Source organism: Acomys minous (assembly GCF_964271855.1).
Source record: "Acomys minous genome assembly, chromosome: 17".
Lineage (NCBI taxonomy): Eukaryota > Metazoa > Chordata > Mammalia > Rodentia > Muridae > Acomys > Acomys minous.
In genome coordinates this window covers 29,307,102-29,325,545 of record NC_140500.1, presented here as the reverse complement: position 1 = coordinate 29,325,545, position 18,444 = coordinate 29,307,102, and the positions used below count along the sequence as shown (strand labels likewise).

The 18,444-nt window shown below is 56.4% G+C and overlaps 1 protein-coding gene across 1 annotated transcript in view; it reads right to left on the bottom strand.

Annotated features, from left to right (window-relative positions):
- Positions 1 to 2,046, bottom strand: part of PLXND1 (plexin D1) — a 40,251-nt gene extending 38,205 nt beyond the window's left edge. The window contains exon 1 of the mRNA XM_084765183.1: positions 192 to 2,046. Within this exon, the coding sequence (XP_084621309.1) occupies positions 192 to 1,502 (1,311 nt within the window). The 5' untranslated portion in view covers positions 1,503 to 2,046. The remainder of the gene's footprint in view (positions 1 to 191) is intronic.
- Between the last annotated feature and the right edge of the window lie 16,398 nt (positions 2,047 to 18,444).

Below are 18,444 nucleotides of genomic sequence, written 5' to 3'. Positions count from 1 at the left end.
AGGTGCGCAGTCTTCAGGGAACACCTGGGTACCTTGACAACCTAGGCATTCCCACCCCTCCTTAGGCGTGCGCACCTGTGACCCAGCACGCTCTCGGGCCAGCACTGCTGGCAGCAATCAGTCCTCAGGGACACCTGCATCCCTGCGCGCATACTGTATCCCCACACGCGCTCCTTAGGTCCATGGCGTACCTGTATGTTGCGTTTGCTCTCGCAGGCGGGCCCGGTGCCCTGCACCACGCTGTCCAGCACCGCCACCACGTCCGGCGCCGGCTCCACGAAGCAAGCAGTGCGCGCTGCGCGAATGGCAGCCTGCACGTCGGCGAAGCGGAAGGCACACAGCGCGGCTGGGGCGTTGCGGGCACCTGGGGTGCCCTGGGGCCGCTCAAAGACGGCGAAGAACAGCTCGCCCGCGGGGAAGACAGACACCAGGCGGCTGTAGAGGTCACCGCGGCCAGCGCCGCCCGCGCACTGCAACCCCAGCTGGATGTAGGACTCGGTGAGCTTCTTGGCGTCGCCACCCGCGCCGCGGGGCAGGCAGATGCGCGCCAGCAGGCTGCGCGCCTGGCTGTCCTTGTCGCCCGCACGCGCCTCGCTATTGAGCGCCAGGTACGCGTAGGGCTGCGCGTTGTGCGGAGGCACCGGCGGGTGCAAGAAGGCGCGCACGAAGCCCAGCTTGTGCTGCTCCTTGGCGCCCTGCTTGATCTTCAAGATGTTGTCGTCGGACGGGTTGAGGTCGAAGGTGAAGAGCTTGGCCAAGTCTCCGCGCGCGTCCAGGGAACGGATAGAGATCTCGGGCGTGTTCTCGAAGCGGTGGTCTTCTAGGCTACGGTTGCGCGGGAAGTAGGCGCTGCCGAAGCCGGTGTATGTGGCGCCCACGAGCAGACGGCTGCCCCCCGTGCTCGAAGCGGGCGGCAGCACCAGCCCCACGGTGGACGCGTTGGGGTGGTTGGCGGCCACGTTAAGCATGCTGGGGAACACAGTGACCGGTTCCGCGGGCGGCGCGGCGGGCGGGAACCTCACGGCCAGAGCCGAGATGTTGCCCCGGCGCCGCAGCTGGCACAAACCCTGGTAGATGGAACCACATGCGACCACCAGACCCTGGCCCGGATCCAGCTGCAGGATTTTGTTGTAGTTGTCGGTGAGGCGCCGCGGGTGCTCGCACGAGGCCAAGGGGAGCTGCGGGGCGTGACACAGCGGGCTGTCCTGCACGGGACCTACGGTCGCCTCGGCCTCTAGGCTCAAGTTGGCGCTCGACAGCTGGTATAGGCGGTTCACCGCCGCCAGGTACACAGTGCCCGCCGCGCCGTCCAGGGCGAAGTTGTTGGTGGGCGTGGGCGAAGGGAAGCGGCGCTGGATCTCTAGGGCGCCCGCCCGCGCCGCCCCGAGCAGCAACAGCAGAGGCAGCGGCGGCAGACCGGGGCCCCGCGAGTGCGGCCGCGGAGGCAAGGGGACAGCCGCCCGGGCGCTAGGGGGTGCGCCGCCCGCGGCGCGACGAGCCATCCAGGCGAGCGCGGGCTGCGCGGCGCGGCGAGTGCATGGGGCGCGGCGCGGCCCGGAGCCGTGAGCTCGGAGGCGGCGAGAGGCGGGGGGCGGGCCCGGGCCGCAAGGCGCTTCCTGCCCGCGCCTGCCGCCCCCGGCCCCGGCGCCCCGGCCCGACTCTGGCGCGCCGCACAGCCCGGGGGCGGCTCCGTGGAGACCACGCCTCCAGCTCAGCTCCCCGCCCTAGCCGCCTGGCCCACGCCCTTTCGCCCCGGGCCACGCCCCTGAGCCCCGCCCCACCCCCGGCTCAAGGGTCTCGGGTCGCTGAGGGTCGCTGCGGGCCGTTGCTCCGGGCAGTTGCAAGTTCCCTGCCTCTTTCCGGGTTTCTGGCTACCTGGAAGGTCTTCCTCGCGCTTGTTTGTTATCCTTTCTCTTTTTCTCCTCGTTCTAGTCCTTTCTCTCTTCTGTTTCTGGGTGCCCGTTTGTCTTCCACCGCAGCTCGGAGTTTCACTCTCTCAGTCTCTCCGACTCCCCTACTCCGATCCTGTCAACTCCGCCCTGTCCCTCTCCCGCGTCACTCCCTCTCCCTCTCCCTCTCTCTCTCTCTCTCCGCGTTTTTTTCTAATCTCGCAGCGCTCCCTCCCCACTCTCTTCCTTTCCTTGTCCCCAAAGCCCTCCGTTTCTGCTCATCGCGCCTGCCCTTCCTGGTCACAGCCCCTCCACACATGTTCTCCAAGCCTCACTCTAAAGGCCAGCCAGACCAGGGACATCAGGCGCCTGGGACCCCATGATCTGTCACTAAAACTGTCTGGTAAAGGGAGTTCGCAAGCAGCAGGCACCCAGGGACAAGCTTGGCAATTCCACGGCAAAAGTAGGAAACTATGATGAGAGGAAGTACCTCTCTCTTACTATACCAAGGGGCAGGCTGGGCTGAGCAGGGCACCGGATCACAAGGGCCTTGGTCTCAGTGTGGAACCAGACCCTTGGACCCCCCCTCCCCCAGGTCCCTGCCCTTAGTTCAGGGCTCTGAGAAGACCTAAAGTCGTTCCACATTTGAGCTGGCACTGGGCACCGTTCTCCTTTGACTTCCAAAGGAACGGGCAGGCCCTGGGATAAAGGCGGGTAGGAGTTTTCCTAAGGTCACACAGCCCCATGGGATGCCCTTCACAGCATGGTGGTGCCCACATAGGACCATGCCAAGCACTAACCCCCCTCAAATATTCAACCCATTCTACATACATGGAAACTGAGGCCCCAGAAGTGAAGGCCAAGATCCACACCTAAAGGGGAAGGTGGGGGCACAGCTCCATTGTTTGAAGACACAGCCCTTCAGCTACAGGGTCTCCTGTCACTTGAGGCCCAGCAGCCCTTACTTCCCACCGAATAGGAAGGAAGGGTGGGGGAGGGGGTTTCCCTGTGCCTGAGGGGTCAGCAGAAAGGGCCCAGCCTACAACCATCCCCATTTCCCTAGCCCCCCACCCCAGCCTTCCGGTCACTGTGCCAGCCATGTTCCAGCCCACTCATGGCCTTGGCTTTGATGGTCAGGAGTGTTCCTTGGCAGGAAATTGGAGACTTCTGTCCTGCCCACCACCCCCAACTTGAGCACTGGGGGGGGGGGGGGAGGCTGCTCCCACATCTGTATGGAGAAGGCCCTTGTCATGCTATCTGTGTGAGCCACAGGAAAGCCAAGCAGGGTATACAGAGCCCTAGGTCGTCCCCCCCCCACCCGACAACCCCCAGCCCAGCCCATGAGCTGGCTTATCTTCCTCAACCTCCTGCCCGCCTCTTGTCTTCCTTTGCCCCCCCCCTCCCCCCCCCTCCCCCCCCCTCCCCCCCCCTCCCGCCTTTGTCTCTCTCCCTCTCTCTATGCTGTCTCTATCTGGGGCGGGGGTCTCTGTCTCATTCTCCAATTCCCCCTAACCTCTCCCCTCCCCCTCCCTGCTTCCTTCCTGTCCCTCTCCTATTGCTTTCTTGCCTCATCCTGCAGCTCCCCCCACTGAGCCTCGAGGATAATGCTTTATGACATCTTGGCTTAGCTCTGGCCAGATGGATTGTTTTTGGGTACTGTGGACAAACTTCCTGCCAAACTGGTAGAACTCTGGAGTCACCCCAGCTTCAGGGTTTGGGGCCTGGTTCGATTCGAGGGTCTCACATCACACAATAGACTCACATCAACTGAGGTAAAAAGTACAGTGTGGGCTCCAGCAAGGCACTTGCCCACCCTGAGCCTGTCTCCTGGTGTGGACCATATAATAGCACACTATTGCAAGGTCGAGTCATGGCCCCACAGACCCTGCTAAAGCTGGGAGGAAGGGCAGAAGGACTGCAATGGACCAATCAGGGTCCCAGCCCCATCTTATGTCTTGAATCCCATAGTAGTTAATGGGTTACTTGAGGGTAAACCCCATACCCAGTTCTGCCACCACCGTCTCACACCATTCTTGTACCAAGAGACAAAGCAGGGGTCGCTGAACCCACTTTAAGTGCTCCTGGTGGGGAAACTGAGGCATCAGCAGTAGGTCTGGAACTCAGCTTTCTCTCTAAGACCAAGATCACTCCTGGGTGGGCAGAGATGAGGGAGGAGGGAAGTCCTTGCTGAGACTTGGGGCGGGGGTCCTCTCAGGATAGGTTTGGGGATCCATTGGGAGACAGATGGCACCCAGCACACTGACTGAGGTAGTTACACCCGCATACAGCCACCAGGCTGCCAGCAACTCCTGCTCCTGGCTCCTGATTCCATCAAGAAGTCTCGGTCTGGGGCTAACGCGTCTTTAATGACTCACTAGCATCAAGCATTTGTCACTGTCCCTGTCTAATAGAAAGAGGGTTTCAAGCTCGGCCAGCACCATGAGCTTTCTAGAATTTACTCAAAATATCTCTTTGCATTTAAGTTCCGGCCTGCTTCCAGCTAGCTGGTTTCCAGCATGCCCAACACCTGGGGCAAGCCTTAACAAGTGATTCCCTAGGCACTGGGGAAGGCCATTCCCCAGTGTGCAGAAGCTGAAATTGGGGAAGGCTGTGGGGCTTGAGGATGGGCATGCCCCCTAGGTCAGGACTCCCCTACTCCTGCCTGGATGTCTCCTCTGGCAGTGCAGGGCAGAGCTGGGGGGAGGGGAAGGAAGAGGGAGAGGAGGAAATGTTTTTCTTCTTCAATTGGAAACAATAACATTGGGGGCCCTGGCTGTGCTGGGAAGAGGGGACTAGAGAAGGTCCCCTTGCAGGAAGTGCTCCTGACATGACACAAGCAGAGGACAGAAAGGTGCTGGAAACAGAGTGGAGGGGAAAACACAGGCGTGGCACTGCAGCCAGCTGGGCCTCTGCCCTCTAGTCCTGCCTCATAGTAAGCACCGGTGTGGACACCAGAGAGAGGGTCAGAGAGGTCAAGCCACTGGCCTGAAGCTTCACAGCCTGCTCAGTGCCCCAACTCAGTTCTTAGCCACTGGGTGCCTCTGCCCTTCACGTTGGAGTTGACACGCCTGAGTTCCAGGCTTACCCTTGTCCTTAACCTCCTGGTGACTACAGGGGCGTGAGCTTCAGTTTCAGATCTGAAGAAGGCCATGGAATCCAAGCCACAGGATTGCTGTGAGGAATGAAACCAGCCACACGTCGGAGCATCCGGCCTACGGTGACCCTGCTGTCTGCCCACTTGCTACCTCTGGAACTGCGGTTCCTCCCCCAACTCCTGGGGGTCCCTCAGAAGAAACTCTAGGCCCCCAGGAGACGTATGTGCCAGATGCCAGCCATGGATGCCAAGGCTCAGAGGTCTCAGATGATCACTGGATGTCACACAGCACAACATCCGCATCCCCTGGCCATTGCCACTGTGACCCCTAGGGTGCCCAGAAGGAACAGAATGGGGATGCTGCCAGGAGGCCACGCCCCACAGCTGCTGGTGGTGGCCTATGGGGGCTTTTCATGTTTCAGGCTCTTACCCTTGAACTCTGGAGGGTCCCTCCCCTGCTACCTGGGCACCCCAATCCCCTGGGGGATCCAGCCGCAGGCCTGCTCTGTGTTGTCCTGTGTAGCAGGAGGAAATGGTTCACATTCCTTTGTGTCAGTGCCCTCCACTAACTCTGGGCATGTCCTTGACCTCTGTGGTCAGGGGACTTGCCAGGCAGCGTGGAGCCCCTGAGCACTTATGGGCTCATGGCAGGCGCCTGGCCTATATGAGCCCCCACGTGGCCCCTTTGTGCTCTATGAATCGGATAATGGGCAGCATTCTCAGACGCCCTGTCATGGCTCTGGGCTTGTGAAAGGCCCCCGGTCTGCTTACACTGAGGCCTCTGTCCAGTGGCAGCCATGAGGGCAGGGTCGCCCCAGGGGTCCCCACCCACATACGCAAGCCACCACCAATTGTCAATGGCCTAGGATGGGCTGGCAGGCGGGCAGCTGGTAGGCAGTCAGGCGCTGCTCAAGCCGCCAGGTTAAACAGCCACTGCATACCTGATGGGTCCTAGACAACCATAGTCTCTGTTATGGCACCACTAGAGAGGTGTGTACACTGAGGCTCAGGTGAGGGGCTGGCCTGTCTGACTACCGGCCTGTTGTAGTAATGCTTCAGGAACACTGTGGTGACCACACCCCAAGGGGCAGGCTTGGCAGTTGATGATAGACAGCTGGGCCAATGGGGGCCCTCAGGCAGGCTTCCTATGACAGGGTGTTTGGGCCTGCTTCACTGGGCAGCCCAGCCAGAACCGTTACCTTCAAGCAGGGTAGGAACTGTGCTTATAGATTGGGGTGTGGTGGGGGGAATGGGGGGATGACACTGAGGTACAAAGGGGAGGTGGCCAATATGAGGCTATGTGACTGCTCCAGGTGGAGGGCATTTGATGGATTTCCATCAGGCCAGGGAACCATTACACACACACACACACACACACACACACACACACACACACACACACACACCACACACTCACACCACACACACACTCACTCACTCTTGCTATCTGTGTAACCCAGCCTCAGCACACTTGTGAAATGGGCTTTCCAGTCTCCCCATTCTCAGACTATGAGGACAGAGTAAGTTACAGTGTGCACAGCCAGCCTCTGGGCCGGGGAGGAAATGTACATATTCAGTGACATTATATCTTGGGTAGGTGGCCTACTCAGCTAACCTTGGAATCTGGCCCTAAGGAGGCAGTTCTCGAGGGCAGAAGTGGCATGCTGGCAATACGGATACTGAGGCAAGCTGATCACTGAGTTCCTGGCCAGCCTGGGCTACATAGCTAGTGAGACCGTAAATAAGTCAAGCCAGATGTGGTGGCTCATACTGTGATCTCAGTATTTTGGATGGAGCAAGAAGATTGCTGTGAGTTTGAGGCAGGGCCTGGGCTGCAGAATGAGACCCAGTTTCAAAACAAACCAAAGCCAGGAGGAAGTAACAAACACATCTCTAGCTCATTGTGTGTGTGTGTGTGTGTGTATTTCTCCAGCTGGCATGGAGAAATCTTGTTCTTTTTTAGGGGGAGGAGGGACAGGGCTTCTCTCTGTAACCTTGTCTGTCCTGGAACTCACAGAGATCCTCCTGCCTCTCTGCCTCTCAAGTGCTGGGATTAAAGGCATGCATCACCACTGCCTAGCTAGGGGAACCTTGGTTTTTTTTGTTTGTTTTAACATGTATTTGTTTATTTATGTACACAGTGCTCTGCCTGCATGTAACATCTGCAGGTCAGAAGAGGCCACCAGATTTCATTATAGATGGTTGTGAGCCATCATGTGGTTGCTGGGAATTGAACTCGGGACCTTCGGAAGAGCAGGCAGTGCTCTTAACCTCTGAGCCATCTCTCCAGCCCAGGAACCTTGTTTTTAAATGAACATGAATATCCAAGACTCCCTTCTCCAAACCTCAGCCACACACCTGGCTTGAAACCCATTAGTAGCCCAGAAAGTTCCCTGGTGAGCTGGGGAAAAAATTCCCATTGCTGCTGCCTAGTAGGAGGCCACAGGAGTCGGGACGGTGGAGCACAGCCTGGGAGCACTATGGCTGTGACAGTAGGCCAGGAGGGTGAGCAGCTGTTTGTCATCAGGCCCTCACCTTCCAGCTGTCACCAAACTTCATCCACCTGGTTTCAGCCACTGGGGACCTGTAGGTCCACACATCTACAGGAGCTGCTGGGTTGGCCAAGGCAAGGGCTGCCAGGCAGGGAGAGAGGCACCTTGGGGCACATACAAGGGGCTTTCCAGAGGGAACCTCCAGCAAGGCACAGAGTCAGACTCAACATCCAGGTGCCAAGACCTCCTGGAGCTACACACCAAATGGGGCAATAGTCACCTTGCCAGGACAACAGTGGAGGTGTGTACTTTCTTTACCCCACACTGAAGAGGAAAGACCTGGGCCCAGGATAATACCTTGATCTCCAGCCTAGGGGCCTACGGGCATCTCTAAAGAGACTCCAGTTCTCAGAAGAGAGATTTCCTCTTTCTTTGTGAACTTTATTCTTCAAGAGCCAACCAAAATATGTCATCTAGAAAGAGCTTGTGAACTCCTAGACATCCCTCAGGACGGTCTAGGGTCTAAATGACCCTCTTGAGATTGTTACAGAACCCTAAAGAAACGTTAGGACCTCTTCCACCCTCTTCAAGCATCTGCCCTAAGATTGCTAACCTTACAGCAAGATGTGACACCAAAACGGGCTGAGACATGTCCCCAACAAGACACTGGTCACTACCATCAAACAGCATAGAGAGATGCTATCCCAGGACAGTCTGCCCTGCACACAGTGTATAGTCTTGCTACCTGCTAGAGGTCCTGTCTAGGATATGCAGAAGCCCTGCCTAGGTGTCTCCTGACCCCATTTCGTTCATGTGGCTACCCAGACAATTCTCCTGTCGTATCTGCTTCAGCCTGGGAGCCCTGGCCACCATGCTGAGTGCTGCTGGAGGGTTCTAAGGGTCCTGTCCTAACGTCCCTCCATACCCAGACAAAACCTCAGCCAGGCCCCCCCCCACCTCACCCTAACTGAGCAGGGTTTGAGCACCAGACTCTAACTGTTATGGGATCCACAAGGGTCAGCTGATCCTCGTTGTATACTACCGCACATGGGCAGGTGGTGCTGGAAGGTTCTCATGAGTGGACTTGATCCATCGCCCTTAAGCTGAGCTCTGAAAACTTAGGGAGGTAGAGAAAGAACTTCCCGAAAGCCTCAGGGGAACAGGAAAAAGATGTGAAACCAGCCAGAAGGAGGGAATGTGGCTAGGAGCTTTTGGCAGCTGAGAGGAGCTCAGGCCTCAGAGGCCATGAAAGCCTTGTTTGTGGAGGTTGTATAGCCTGGCCTTGCTTGTCCAGGAGGGTTTCCTTGTGACACAATATGCTTATTAACTCTGCTTTACAGAGCTCAGCATGGCCTTGGATGGGCCAGCCTCTGATCCCATACAGCCCAATCAGTGGCCTTGGATTGTCTAGCTTTGGACCTTGAGTAGCCCAGCACATAAGCTGAGACAGTTCAGCCTACATGTTCCTGGATTAAACGTCACCTCTACTAAGGAACTCCGGAAGGCCTTTAGGGACTTCTGGGTGACACCATCTTTTCTCACTTGAAAACAATCTCTGACCACAGCTGGCTGGCTCAAGATGAGACATGGTTTTTGCTCGAACTTCCCCCTATGACTTCCCCATCCTTCCCCAAAATGTCAGTCCCAAGGGTTGTTAGTCCCCTTTGCTCTGAGCTGTCCCCTCATCACTTTTGCGGTCCCCAGCACTTAGACCCCTAAGCTGGGGCCTTTTCTTCTATAGCTCGTCACAGATGTCTGTGCCTGCCACTGCCTCTTATGACACCTTAAAGCATTTGAATAACAAGGTCTTTTGAGGCACACCCGTGTTCACCACACCAGGAAGAAGCTGGGCTTGCAGCAGGCTCAGAGGAGATAAAAGATGGATGTGTGTTCTCTGGTGAGTGGCTAGGACTCCGGGGAAGGTTATCACAAGAGAGCAGTCCAGACCCCCTTCTCAGCCTCCTGCAGTGTCCCCCACCTCCTGTTCAATCCCCCAGGGCAGGGGCCATGTGCTACAGCCTCCTTCACAACCCACTGAAGGCCATGGGGATGTGACTGTGGGGGCCAGAGGACCTGGGCGCAGTCCCAGCTGTGTGTCTCCATTATGGGAACCAAGGCGGAGCCTCTCTCCAAGCCTCTACTTCCCCACCTGCACATAAGGTGAAGCTGCCTCTCTAGGACTCCGGGGAGCCATTTCACCCCTTCTCACCCCCTGGGACAGATTGTGGGAGAGAGACATGGAGGGAGGGGAGAGAGAGAGAGAGAGAGAGAGAGAGAGAGAGAGAGAGAGAGAGAGAGAGAGAGAGAGAGACAGACAGACAGACAGACAGACAGACAGACAGACAGAGCAAGGGCCAGAGGGCAGGCTGGCCTGGTACCTGCTTGGTCCCACCCTTTACTCCCTCAACTTCTAGAATCTAGAGTCTAGATGCACTTGCTGAGCTCCTACGGAGTGCCAGGGATCCAGATATAGCAGTGAAGAAAAGAAATCCCCGCCCCCCCCCCCAAGGGGCTCACACTACATTTGGAAGTCAGCAGATAAAATACACTGGGAGCCTGGAGGGTGGGGCCTGTGGACAAGTAAGGCTGGAGGCAGGAGTGAGGGAGGAAGAAGAAAAGATGTGGCGGAGGTGAGAAGGTAGAAGACAGGAGGGCTCCAGGTTGACCTGTGCGGAGAGTGTCTCCCTTCTGGAAAGAGCAAGCACAGAAGCTGTGAAGCAGTGAACCTGTGCTGTGCGCGCCATCTGCCCAGACACCGTGAGGAGACCTGAAGGGCAGCAGAGGTAGATCTCACAGGGCCTCCTGGCCACCGAGACAGTGAGGTAGGAGCTGTGGGAGACCCTGAGCAGAGGAGGGACTCTGTTGCCTGTGGAGAAGTGAGGGCAAGGAAACTCTTAGGTGGCAGCAGCAGGGTAGAGGGGCGTAAGGGGCAACCGCAGTCTCAGTGCCTTGGTGTCAGTGACTGGAGGCACCTAGAGGATCCATCTCCCTGGAGGAGTTTTGTTTCTCTTGTTGAGGCAGGGTCCTGTACTTGGGTGCCATACCTGATCCCCTGGCCACTTCCTGCTCATGAACAGTGTTCTGTGTTCTGTGCCCTCCTGGGGAGATGTAAACATAGCCAGGTCAGAAGCTCCAACTCTGGTGTCCCGATCTCACACAGCAGGGTCTGCCCACAGGTCTGTAGCTCACCACCCATCCTGCTGTCCCCTTCTAACTTCTACTGGCACTCCCAAATGTCTGTCTGCTTCTTGTCACCCCTGCCACCTCCTGCCCAGGAACAGCTACATCTGTTCAAACCCTCCCTAGGCTCCACCCATCTCTCTCTCTCTCTCTCTCTCTCTCTCTCTCTCTCTCTCTCTCTCTCTCTCTCTCTCTCTCACACACACACACACACACACACACACACACACACTCCACCCCAATCCCTCTTCCTGAGAGATCACTCTAGATCCGGTCCTGTTATTTGTCTCCAAGTCCTGTAAAAGCATTTAGGCTAAAGCTGAGTCTAGGTCTCTTGACTACAGTTCTGTGTGGTGGCCCTGCAGCACCCCAGTCATATGTTTGACTCTGGCCTTTGCTGTGGACCCTCATATGGACCTTCCATATGTTACCTCCATGATGATCTCACTCGGGTGCTGTCACATGCCTGCTGGCTTCCCTTGAACACTGACTTCTGCACATGGTTAGGTGAGCATTTAATTGTCTGCTGGTCTCAGAGGCCAGAGACCCCCCCCCCAACACCGGGCGTGCTATAAGGGTTCCCGTGTCTGTAAGTGGGTAGTGGCCACATCAGAGTACAGCATGGGGCAGCTGTTTCATGTGGAGCCCCCAACAAGGCCTGGCCATCCAGGAGAACTATTTTCAGCTCCCAGAAGCAGGAAATGAGTCATGGTCAGAGCAGGCCAGTAGGCCCGGCACCCCAGGTGCAACGGGTGTGACTATATGGAAGGGCAGCCACTGTCCAGGAGGCAGGAAGGGTGCCTGGGGAAGCAGAAAGGAGGAGGCCTGCAGCCCCCACCCGACCCCTCTGCCTCAGAAGCTGGTGAGGTCAGCACAGTGGTGCCATTGGCTCTACCATCTGTCCACACCTGAGGCCCAAAGGGAGGACAAGGATGGTTACCGGCCTCAACCTCCAACCCAATCCATTCTGTCCTGGAATTACTGCAGACCAGGGTTAGTTACCTCAGAGTGTGTCTCTGGCCCCGCTTTAGAGACCTGAAAGGAGACCAGGCCCTGCAATGCGATGTGGACAAGTCAGTGGCTGTCTCCTCCCGGCCTCAGTGGCCACTGAAAAGCATGGGGCCAGGCAAGCTGTTTTAGTTTCAACTCAGCCTCTATCTGGAAACAGCCAGTCAAATGCCTCCCTGCCAGGCCTCAGTTTCCCCCTCTTCTCTCATGAGCCTTAGCCTGCCTGTCTGGGACTAAGGGCCAGAGAGCTGTAGCTGCAAAGGTATCCCCCCATATGTGGCCTTTGAGGCCAAGACCACCTCTTTTTCCTGTATCAGCCTGGGGCACCGAGGGTAGATCTGGCTGGGTGTGGAGGGAGCTGCCAGCAGTCCACAGCCCAGATGGTGAGCAGTGTGGGGCGGCTGCGGAGGCCTGAAAGTGGTCGGATGACTTGGGGTACTTTCACTTCCCCACCGGACCCATGTCACCCACCCCCTACTCCTGTAGTCTCAGTTCCCCCAGCTGGGAGCTGGCACCCTTGGTCCAAAGGAAGCTGTGGTCCCAAGACTCGGGCTGGGCACTGTGCAGCTCCAGCCGTGCCCAAGAGGCCCAGTCCTCAAAGCTGGGGGGCATCCTTGACATGGGATCCTGGACAGGCAGACAGCTTGGCAGGCGCCCAGACACAGGCTTGGGATGCGACCTCTCGATGGGGAGTTTGGAAGTTGTGTCTGAGTTTTCTGTTTCATTCAAATAATATGCATTATTTGTGTGTGTGTGTGTGTGTGTTTTAAGCCCCTGTAGGGCTGGCAAGATGGTTCAGAGGATAAAAAGGTGCTTGCTGCAAAACCTGGGGACCTGAGTTTGATCCCTGGGACCCATACGATGGAGAGACCCAGCTCCAGCAACTGGTCCTCTGACCTCCATGTGTGTGCTGTGGCGAGCACGCGCAGGCGGAAGACCAAGGAGCTCTTCTGGGTCCCTTCCTCACTGGGCTTCCTACTGGCCCGTCCTTAGACACAGTGCTGGACCTGGTCTTACACATGAGGACAGAGCTGGGCGTCAGGACCCCAGTCCACAGTGCAAGGAAGCGGAGCTTTTGGACAGCAGGAAGATGCTGTCTTAGCCTTTGTGGGGCAGTTTGGGGGGGCTTCCTGGGAGAGGCACAGGAGCACTTTCATGGATGAGCTCAGGGGAGCAGATAGTCATGCCAAGCCGAGGGGAGAGAGAATGTTCCTGAAGACTCCCTCAGCCCCACACTGCCTGGACCTCCCTCCTGCCTTGTCTGTCCTAACCTCCTCCGCAGGCCGGAAGGAAGCCGAGGTGGGAATCCAGCCCCACAGTTCCCAGATGAGGAGAAACTGCTTGCAAGGAAGAAAAAAAAAATAACATTAATCCCATTGTCTCTGCTCCCAGATCCTGCTTGAAAAACAAAAACAAACTCAAACTGCAGCTGGGTTGGTTTTCTCTGGCAAAGCACTTAGGCTTGCCTAGGAGGAGGCCCAGTGGCCATGCCAGTTTACCCTGAGTGAGGGGGGTGGGCACCAAGTGATGCACCTAGTTTTCCAGGCCTGCCAGCATGCCTGGCTTAAATACATCCCCAAGACTCTAAAGAAGGGGGCTCAAGCAGGGTCACCCTGTCTAGCCATAGCAAGCACACTTGGGGCTGCTATACCTGTCTTCCAGCCCTTATTTCCCACTGTGAGGCATGTTCAAACCACCTACTCCAGTCTGTCTCCTAATGGAAGACAAAGGAGACCAGAAGGCTCTACAGTGATTAGGACAGGACAGGAGGGCACCCCACCCCCCGGGTGGCCTCTCACAAGGAACCCTGCAGCTCTTGTCTGGGCTTGGTACCAGGCTTATGGTACCGTTACACAGAGAGACACACATCCTGTGAGCCTCTCTATTCAACCCTCAGCTTTGTGCTGGTTCACCTGGACCAGCTCTGGACCTGCCCATCCATCTGAGAGCACTCCAAGGAGGCAGGGGCTTGCCACTCTCCAGCAGGAAAGGGGGACAGACGACAGTAGGAGAGCCAAGACAGTGGGAAGGTGGGAATGGAATGGACTGACAAGGTCACAGACAGTCCTAAGGTGCTCTAATTCTTCCTCCAGCCACTCTCAGAAGCCCAGCGTGGTGGCAGAACCAGGTTGGGGCTCTGTGTCTTCCCACAGAGATCCATGCTCAGAGAAAGACCCTGAAGCCCAGGGTTCTGTGCTGGCAGCCCTGGGGGGGTCACAGGAGGCCCAGGGTGGTCCCCCCTGCAGAACCTAGTGCCCCCCCTCCTTCCTCTTCCCTCCAAGGCTGACCTCAGCAGCCCCAGCTGGGCTTTTCCCAGAGCCGAGGCAGGAAACACAGGCCCTGAGTGTTTGTTCAGGCCGCGCAGGGCTCCGGGCAGGCGAAGCGGAAATAGCCACAAGATGTTTGTCCAAGTGGGAGTCAGGTTCCCCACAAGGGAGGAAGAAGGGGCCAGAGGAATGGGCCGAATCAGCACACTGGGCCTTCCTTGCCCCCCCCCAACCCCCCGTCACCCACAGAGGCAGTAGGCACACAGTAGGCACTTGCTGTATGTGGAACGCAAGTCAGGAAGCTGGCGTCTCCCTAAGCCCCGCAACACCTTTTCTTTCATCCCTACCTGAGCACGCAGCTCTAGTTCCCATTAGCCGCCATTTGCAGCCCTGGGGCAGTGATTTCCTACTTGAGCTCTAACCCCCCCCCCCCACCCCAAGGCACACTCCCTACCTGGTCCCCCCACCCCGACTCCCGCGCCCAGCCAAGGCTCTTGCCCCTCTCAGACAGAGCAGTGTGTGACTTGTCCAATTGTGACATTGCAACTCGGTGGCTTGAGTGTGGCAGCGCCTGGGGACAGGCCATTACGGAGGTGGTTAGAACTGAGAAGGAAGCCTTCTGCATGCACAGGAGAGGACCTAGAGGAAAACTAGGGGCACCCTGACCTCGGGGTTCAGTTCTGCCTCCAGAACTGAAGAGCCACGTTACTCCTGCAGAACCACCCAGGCAGCCATGACGAGGGACGCCCCCTGGACACCTCCCCCATCCGCCCATCTTCTTGGCATCTCCACTCTAGGCTCCTCTGACTCCGCCCCTTTGCCCTCTGCCCTGGCAGCACAGCTGCTGTCCCCCAGCCCCTGCCATGCAGGCCCCTGGACCTTCTCTCTCTCTGCCTGCTTTACCCTGACTTCTCCAGGCTGCTGCCTTCTGCTGCGTCCTCTTCAAAGAAGCTCTCCCTGACCAAAGTGTTGCTGGGACTTGAGTCTGTCTGTCTCACTTGGATGGTGCCCCTAGTCCTGGCAGACAGCAGGTGTGGCCAAGATTTTCCAAGGGTACCACCTCCCATCCTCTACAAGGCAGAATCCCCAGGTGTCAGAGGCAAAGCTGGACCTCTAGTGTAGCCAGGAGGCCCCCTGCTGGCCAGGATCATCCCCCTGTACTCTTGGCCTCTTACACACTTAATTGTTCACCCTCTATCCTCCTGCCACCCAGGAATTCTTCTAGTGACTCCCTTTGGGGGAGGTGGGGCTGGAAACAAAGCCACAGGGACAGGGGCAGACCAGGCCTCATGGATCATGAGTCGACTCAAAAATTCCTTCCTGGCCCCCAGTGTAAAGCTGAGGAGCGCCCAGGGAGTCTGTGGGCTTCTAGGAGGGCAGAGCCTCTGGCTTTGTCAGTAGCCAGGACTCTGAAGCTTGTTCACCCTGCAGAATGGCTGAAATAAAAAGCCTGGCAAGCCCGGCCTGGGTCATGCCTTCTATCCTAGCACTTAGGAGGGGAGGGCAGGAGAATCAGGAGTTCAAGGCCATCCTCAGATACACAGCAGGTTCAAGACTAGCAAGAGCTACCTGAGTCCCGACTGAAAAAAAAATTTAACATTTTAATCCCAGCACTTGGGAGGCAGAGGCAGGTAGATCGCTGTGGGTTCGAGGCCAGCCTGGTCTACAAAGCGACTCCAGGACAGCCAAGGCTAACAGAGAGACTCTGTCTTGAATAAACAAAAACCAAAACAAAAATAAAAATAAAATTGAAAACCTGTGGCAGGGCAGAGCTGGTGAGATGGCTCAGTGGTTAACATCGTGTATTACTCTTGTACAGGACCTGAGTTCAGCCACCAGCACCCACAGCACGCACAGCTGCCTATTACTCCAGCTCCAGGGGGTTCAAAGCCTTTTTTCTGGCTTCACATGGCACATACACACACACACACACACACACACACACACACACACACACACACACACAGAGAGAGAGAGAGAGAGAGAGAGAGAGAGAGAAACACCACTAGGTTCTAGTAAAGATGTAGCTCAGGACCCATTGCCCGGTGAGTGATGTGGTTTTGGAAAAGTTTGGGTTTTTGTTTGTTTGGTTTTGGGGTTTCCTTTTATTTTATGTATGTGCCTTGTCTGCGTGTATGTAGATGCATCACATGAAGGCCTGGTGCCCAAGAGGGCCAGAGGGCGTGCTGAATCCCTTGAAACTAGAGTTGCTGCCAGGTTCTCTACAAGAGCAGAAAGGGGTCTCAATGGCTTCAGACCCCGAGTCTGAAAAGGTGTAGCAGTTTCTTTTTAGAAAGGCAGGAGAGATGGCTCAGTTAGTAAATGCACAAGTGTGGACACGGAATTCAGAACCCAAGACTGATGGAAAAAGCCATAAGCTAGGGAGTGGTAGAGCACAGATGTAGCGCCAGCGATGGGGAGACGACAGGCAGAGGTGGGCAGGTCGCTGCAGTTCACCGGCTAGCCAGCCTAGTTACTTGTTCCAGGCCAATGACAGAATGTCTCAAAGAAAAGGTGGAGGGTGCCTGAGGAGGGGGCCCAGAGGTTGTCCTCTGATCTCTACAAACGTGTGCCCCCACGTTCACACACGTGCAAGTTCAGACTCAAACAACCCAGCAACCCTAAAGCTATGTGTGGGAACGGCATGGAGACCCAAGTCAACCCAACCTGGACATGAATAGAGCTGAGAAATGAGCCGCTGAACAGACAGAGGAAGCGAGTCATACAATGGAAGGAAAAGGAAGCAACTGCCCATCCACAGGGCAGCAGGGGCGCCTTTCCAACCAGGCACACTGTGGCCACTCCTTCCTAGCCCTCTTGGTGACTCATGCCCAGAGAGACAGGCAAGGAGGCAAGAGACTGATCAGAAGGCCTGCAATCATTGTTTGTGGGTTCCAGTACTGTTCCAGCTGGGCTGGGCCCTAGGGTGGACTTAGGGGTGGACTCTCCAGTTGTCTGTGCAGCACACCCAGCCAATTGGTAAAGACTAGCCCTGGGGGATAGAAGGGGGGGGAGGTGGCTGGAGAGATAGCTCAGCCGTTAAGCACACTGTCTGCTCTTCCAGAGGTCCTGGGTTCAAGTCTCAGCAACCACACGGTGGCTCACAACCATGGATAATGAGATCTCCTGGCTTGCAGGTGTACATGCAGATAGAGCACTCACATACATAAAATTAAAAAATAGACAGCCCTGAGGTCTGCAGACTGGGGCTGGGGTCTTGGGCCTGTGTTTTCCCTGTGTGAGGAAAGATGCCTCCGTCCCTGGGTAGTAGTGTTTGTAGCCCTAGTGTTTCTTCTGTAGCCGGGGGTGACTGAGGGAGCCACTGCTCCTGGCGGGGCCGCCATGTCTTTGTCTGTGTTTGGCTCTGGGTCAGGCACTGGGGACATAGGAGACCCAATGAGATAGATTTCCCACTCTGGTGGGAAGGAATGGGTAGCAACAGGTCAGTGGTCATAAATATGGTTTGGTTTGCTTTGGTTTGAGATGGGGTCTCATGCAGCCCAGGCTGGCCTTGAACACCCAATGTAGCCAAAGATGACCCTGCCTATCTGATCTTCTAGCCTTTACCTCCCAAGTGCTGGGATTACAGGCATGCTCATTATGTGTTCAGCTGCAGAAGTGGGATTTTGTGTAGCAGGGCCCACAGGAGGAAGAGGGAGCCCTAGAGGAGTGGGGTGCGGTGGACAGGTAAAGGAGCTGGCAGGTGAGGTCAAGAGAGGAATTTTGGGAATCCAGACTCAAGGATATGGCAGTGATTTGAGAGTCAAAGCCAAGGAGCCAGGACTGAACCGGCTGTTTGTCACGGTCAGTGACCTCTATCTCTGTCCTGAGTCTGTCTGACTATGGCAAGCAGCAGGGTTGAGGGCACTTGAATACTGACTCCCTTTAAAGCAAGAGTCACATGGTTTTACTCTGTGCAACAAACGGGGCTTGAGTGTGAGTCTCAGGAGACAGACTAGTGCAAAAGGAAATCACCTGGGCCAGAGGCTCCTGCCTTGCTCGTTAAGGAACTGGTTGGGACTGTTTGTCTTGTAGGGTGCACTACCAGATATAGCCACGAGGTGGCAACAAAGACCAGGTTTGCCTTTTCTTTTTAAATCACTTCTAAGTTCCCAGAATACTTCCTAGAACTCCTTGCATCAGATCCATCACATGCTAACGTTCTGCTGCTACCACCCACCAACAGCATGCACGCCTCCCCCAAGGAACGCAGGCAAGCCCCAAGGGTGACGGGTGCTACTGAATCCGAGAGCAAGGCCATCTACCACACATCTGTAGCAAGACGGCTTGGCTGTGACACAGCACTTCTGTTAGACTTGCCCAACCCTACTCAAAAACCAAGGGTCCCCATCGTGTGTTTCATAGTGTCTTTGTCCTGAGTTGAGAAGTTCTGGCACTGCTGGGTAGGTGCACACTTTTTTTTAAAATTTATTTTTATTTTATGTGCATTATTGGTGTTTTAGCTGCATGTGTGTTGGAGTTACAGACAGTTGTTAGCTGCCATGTGGGTGCTG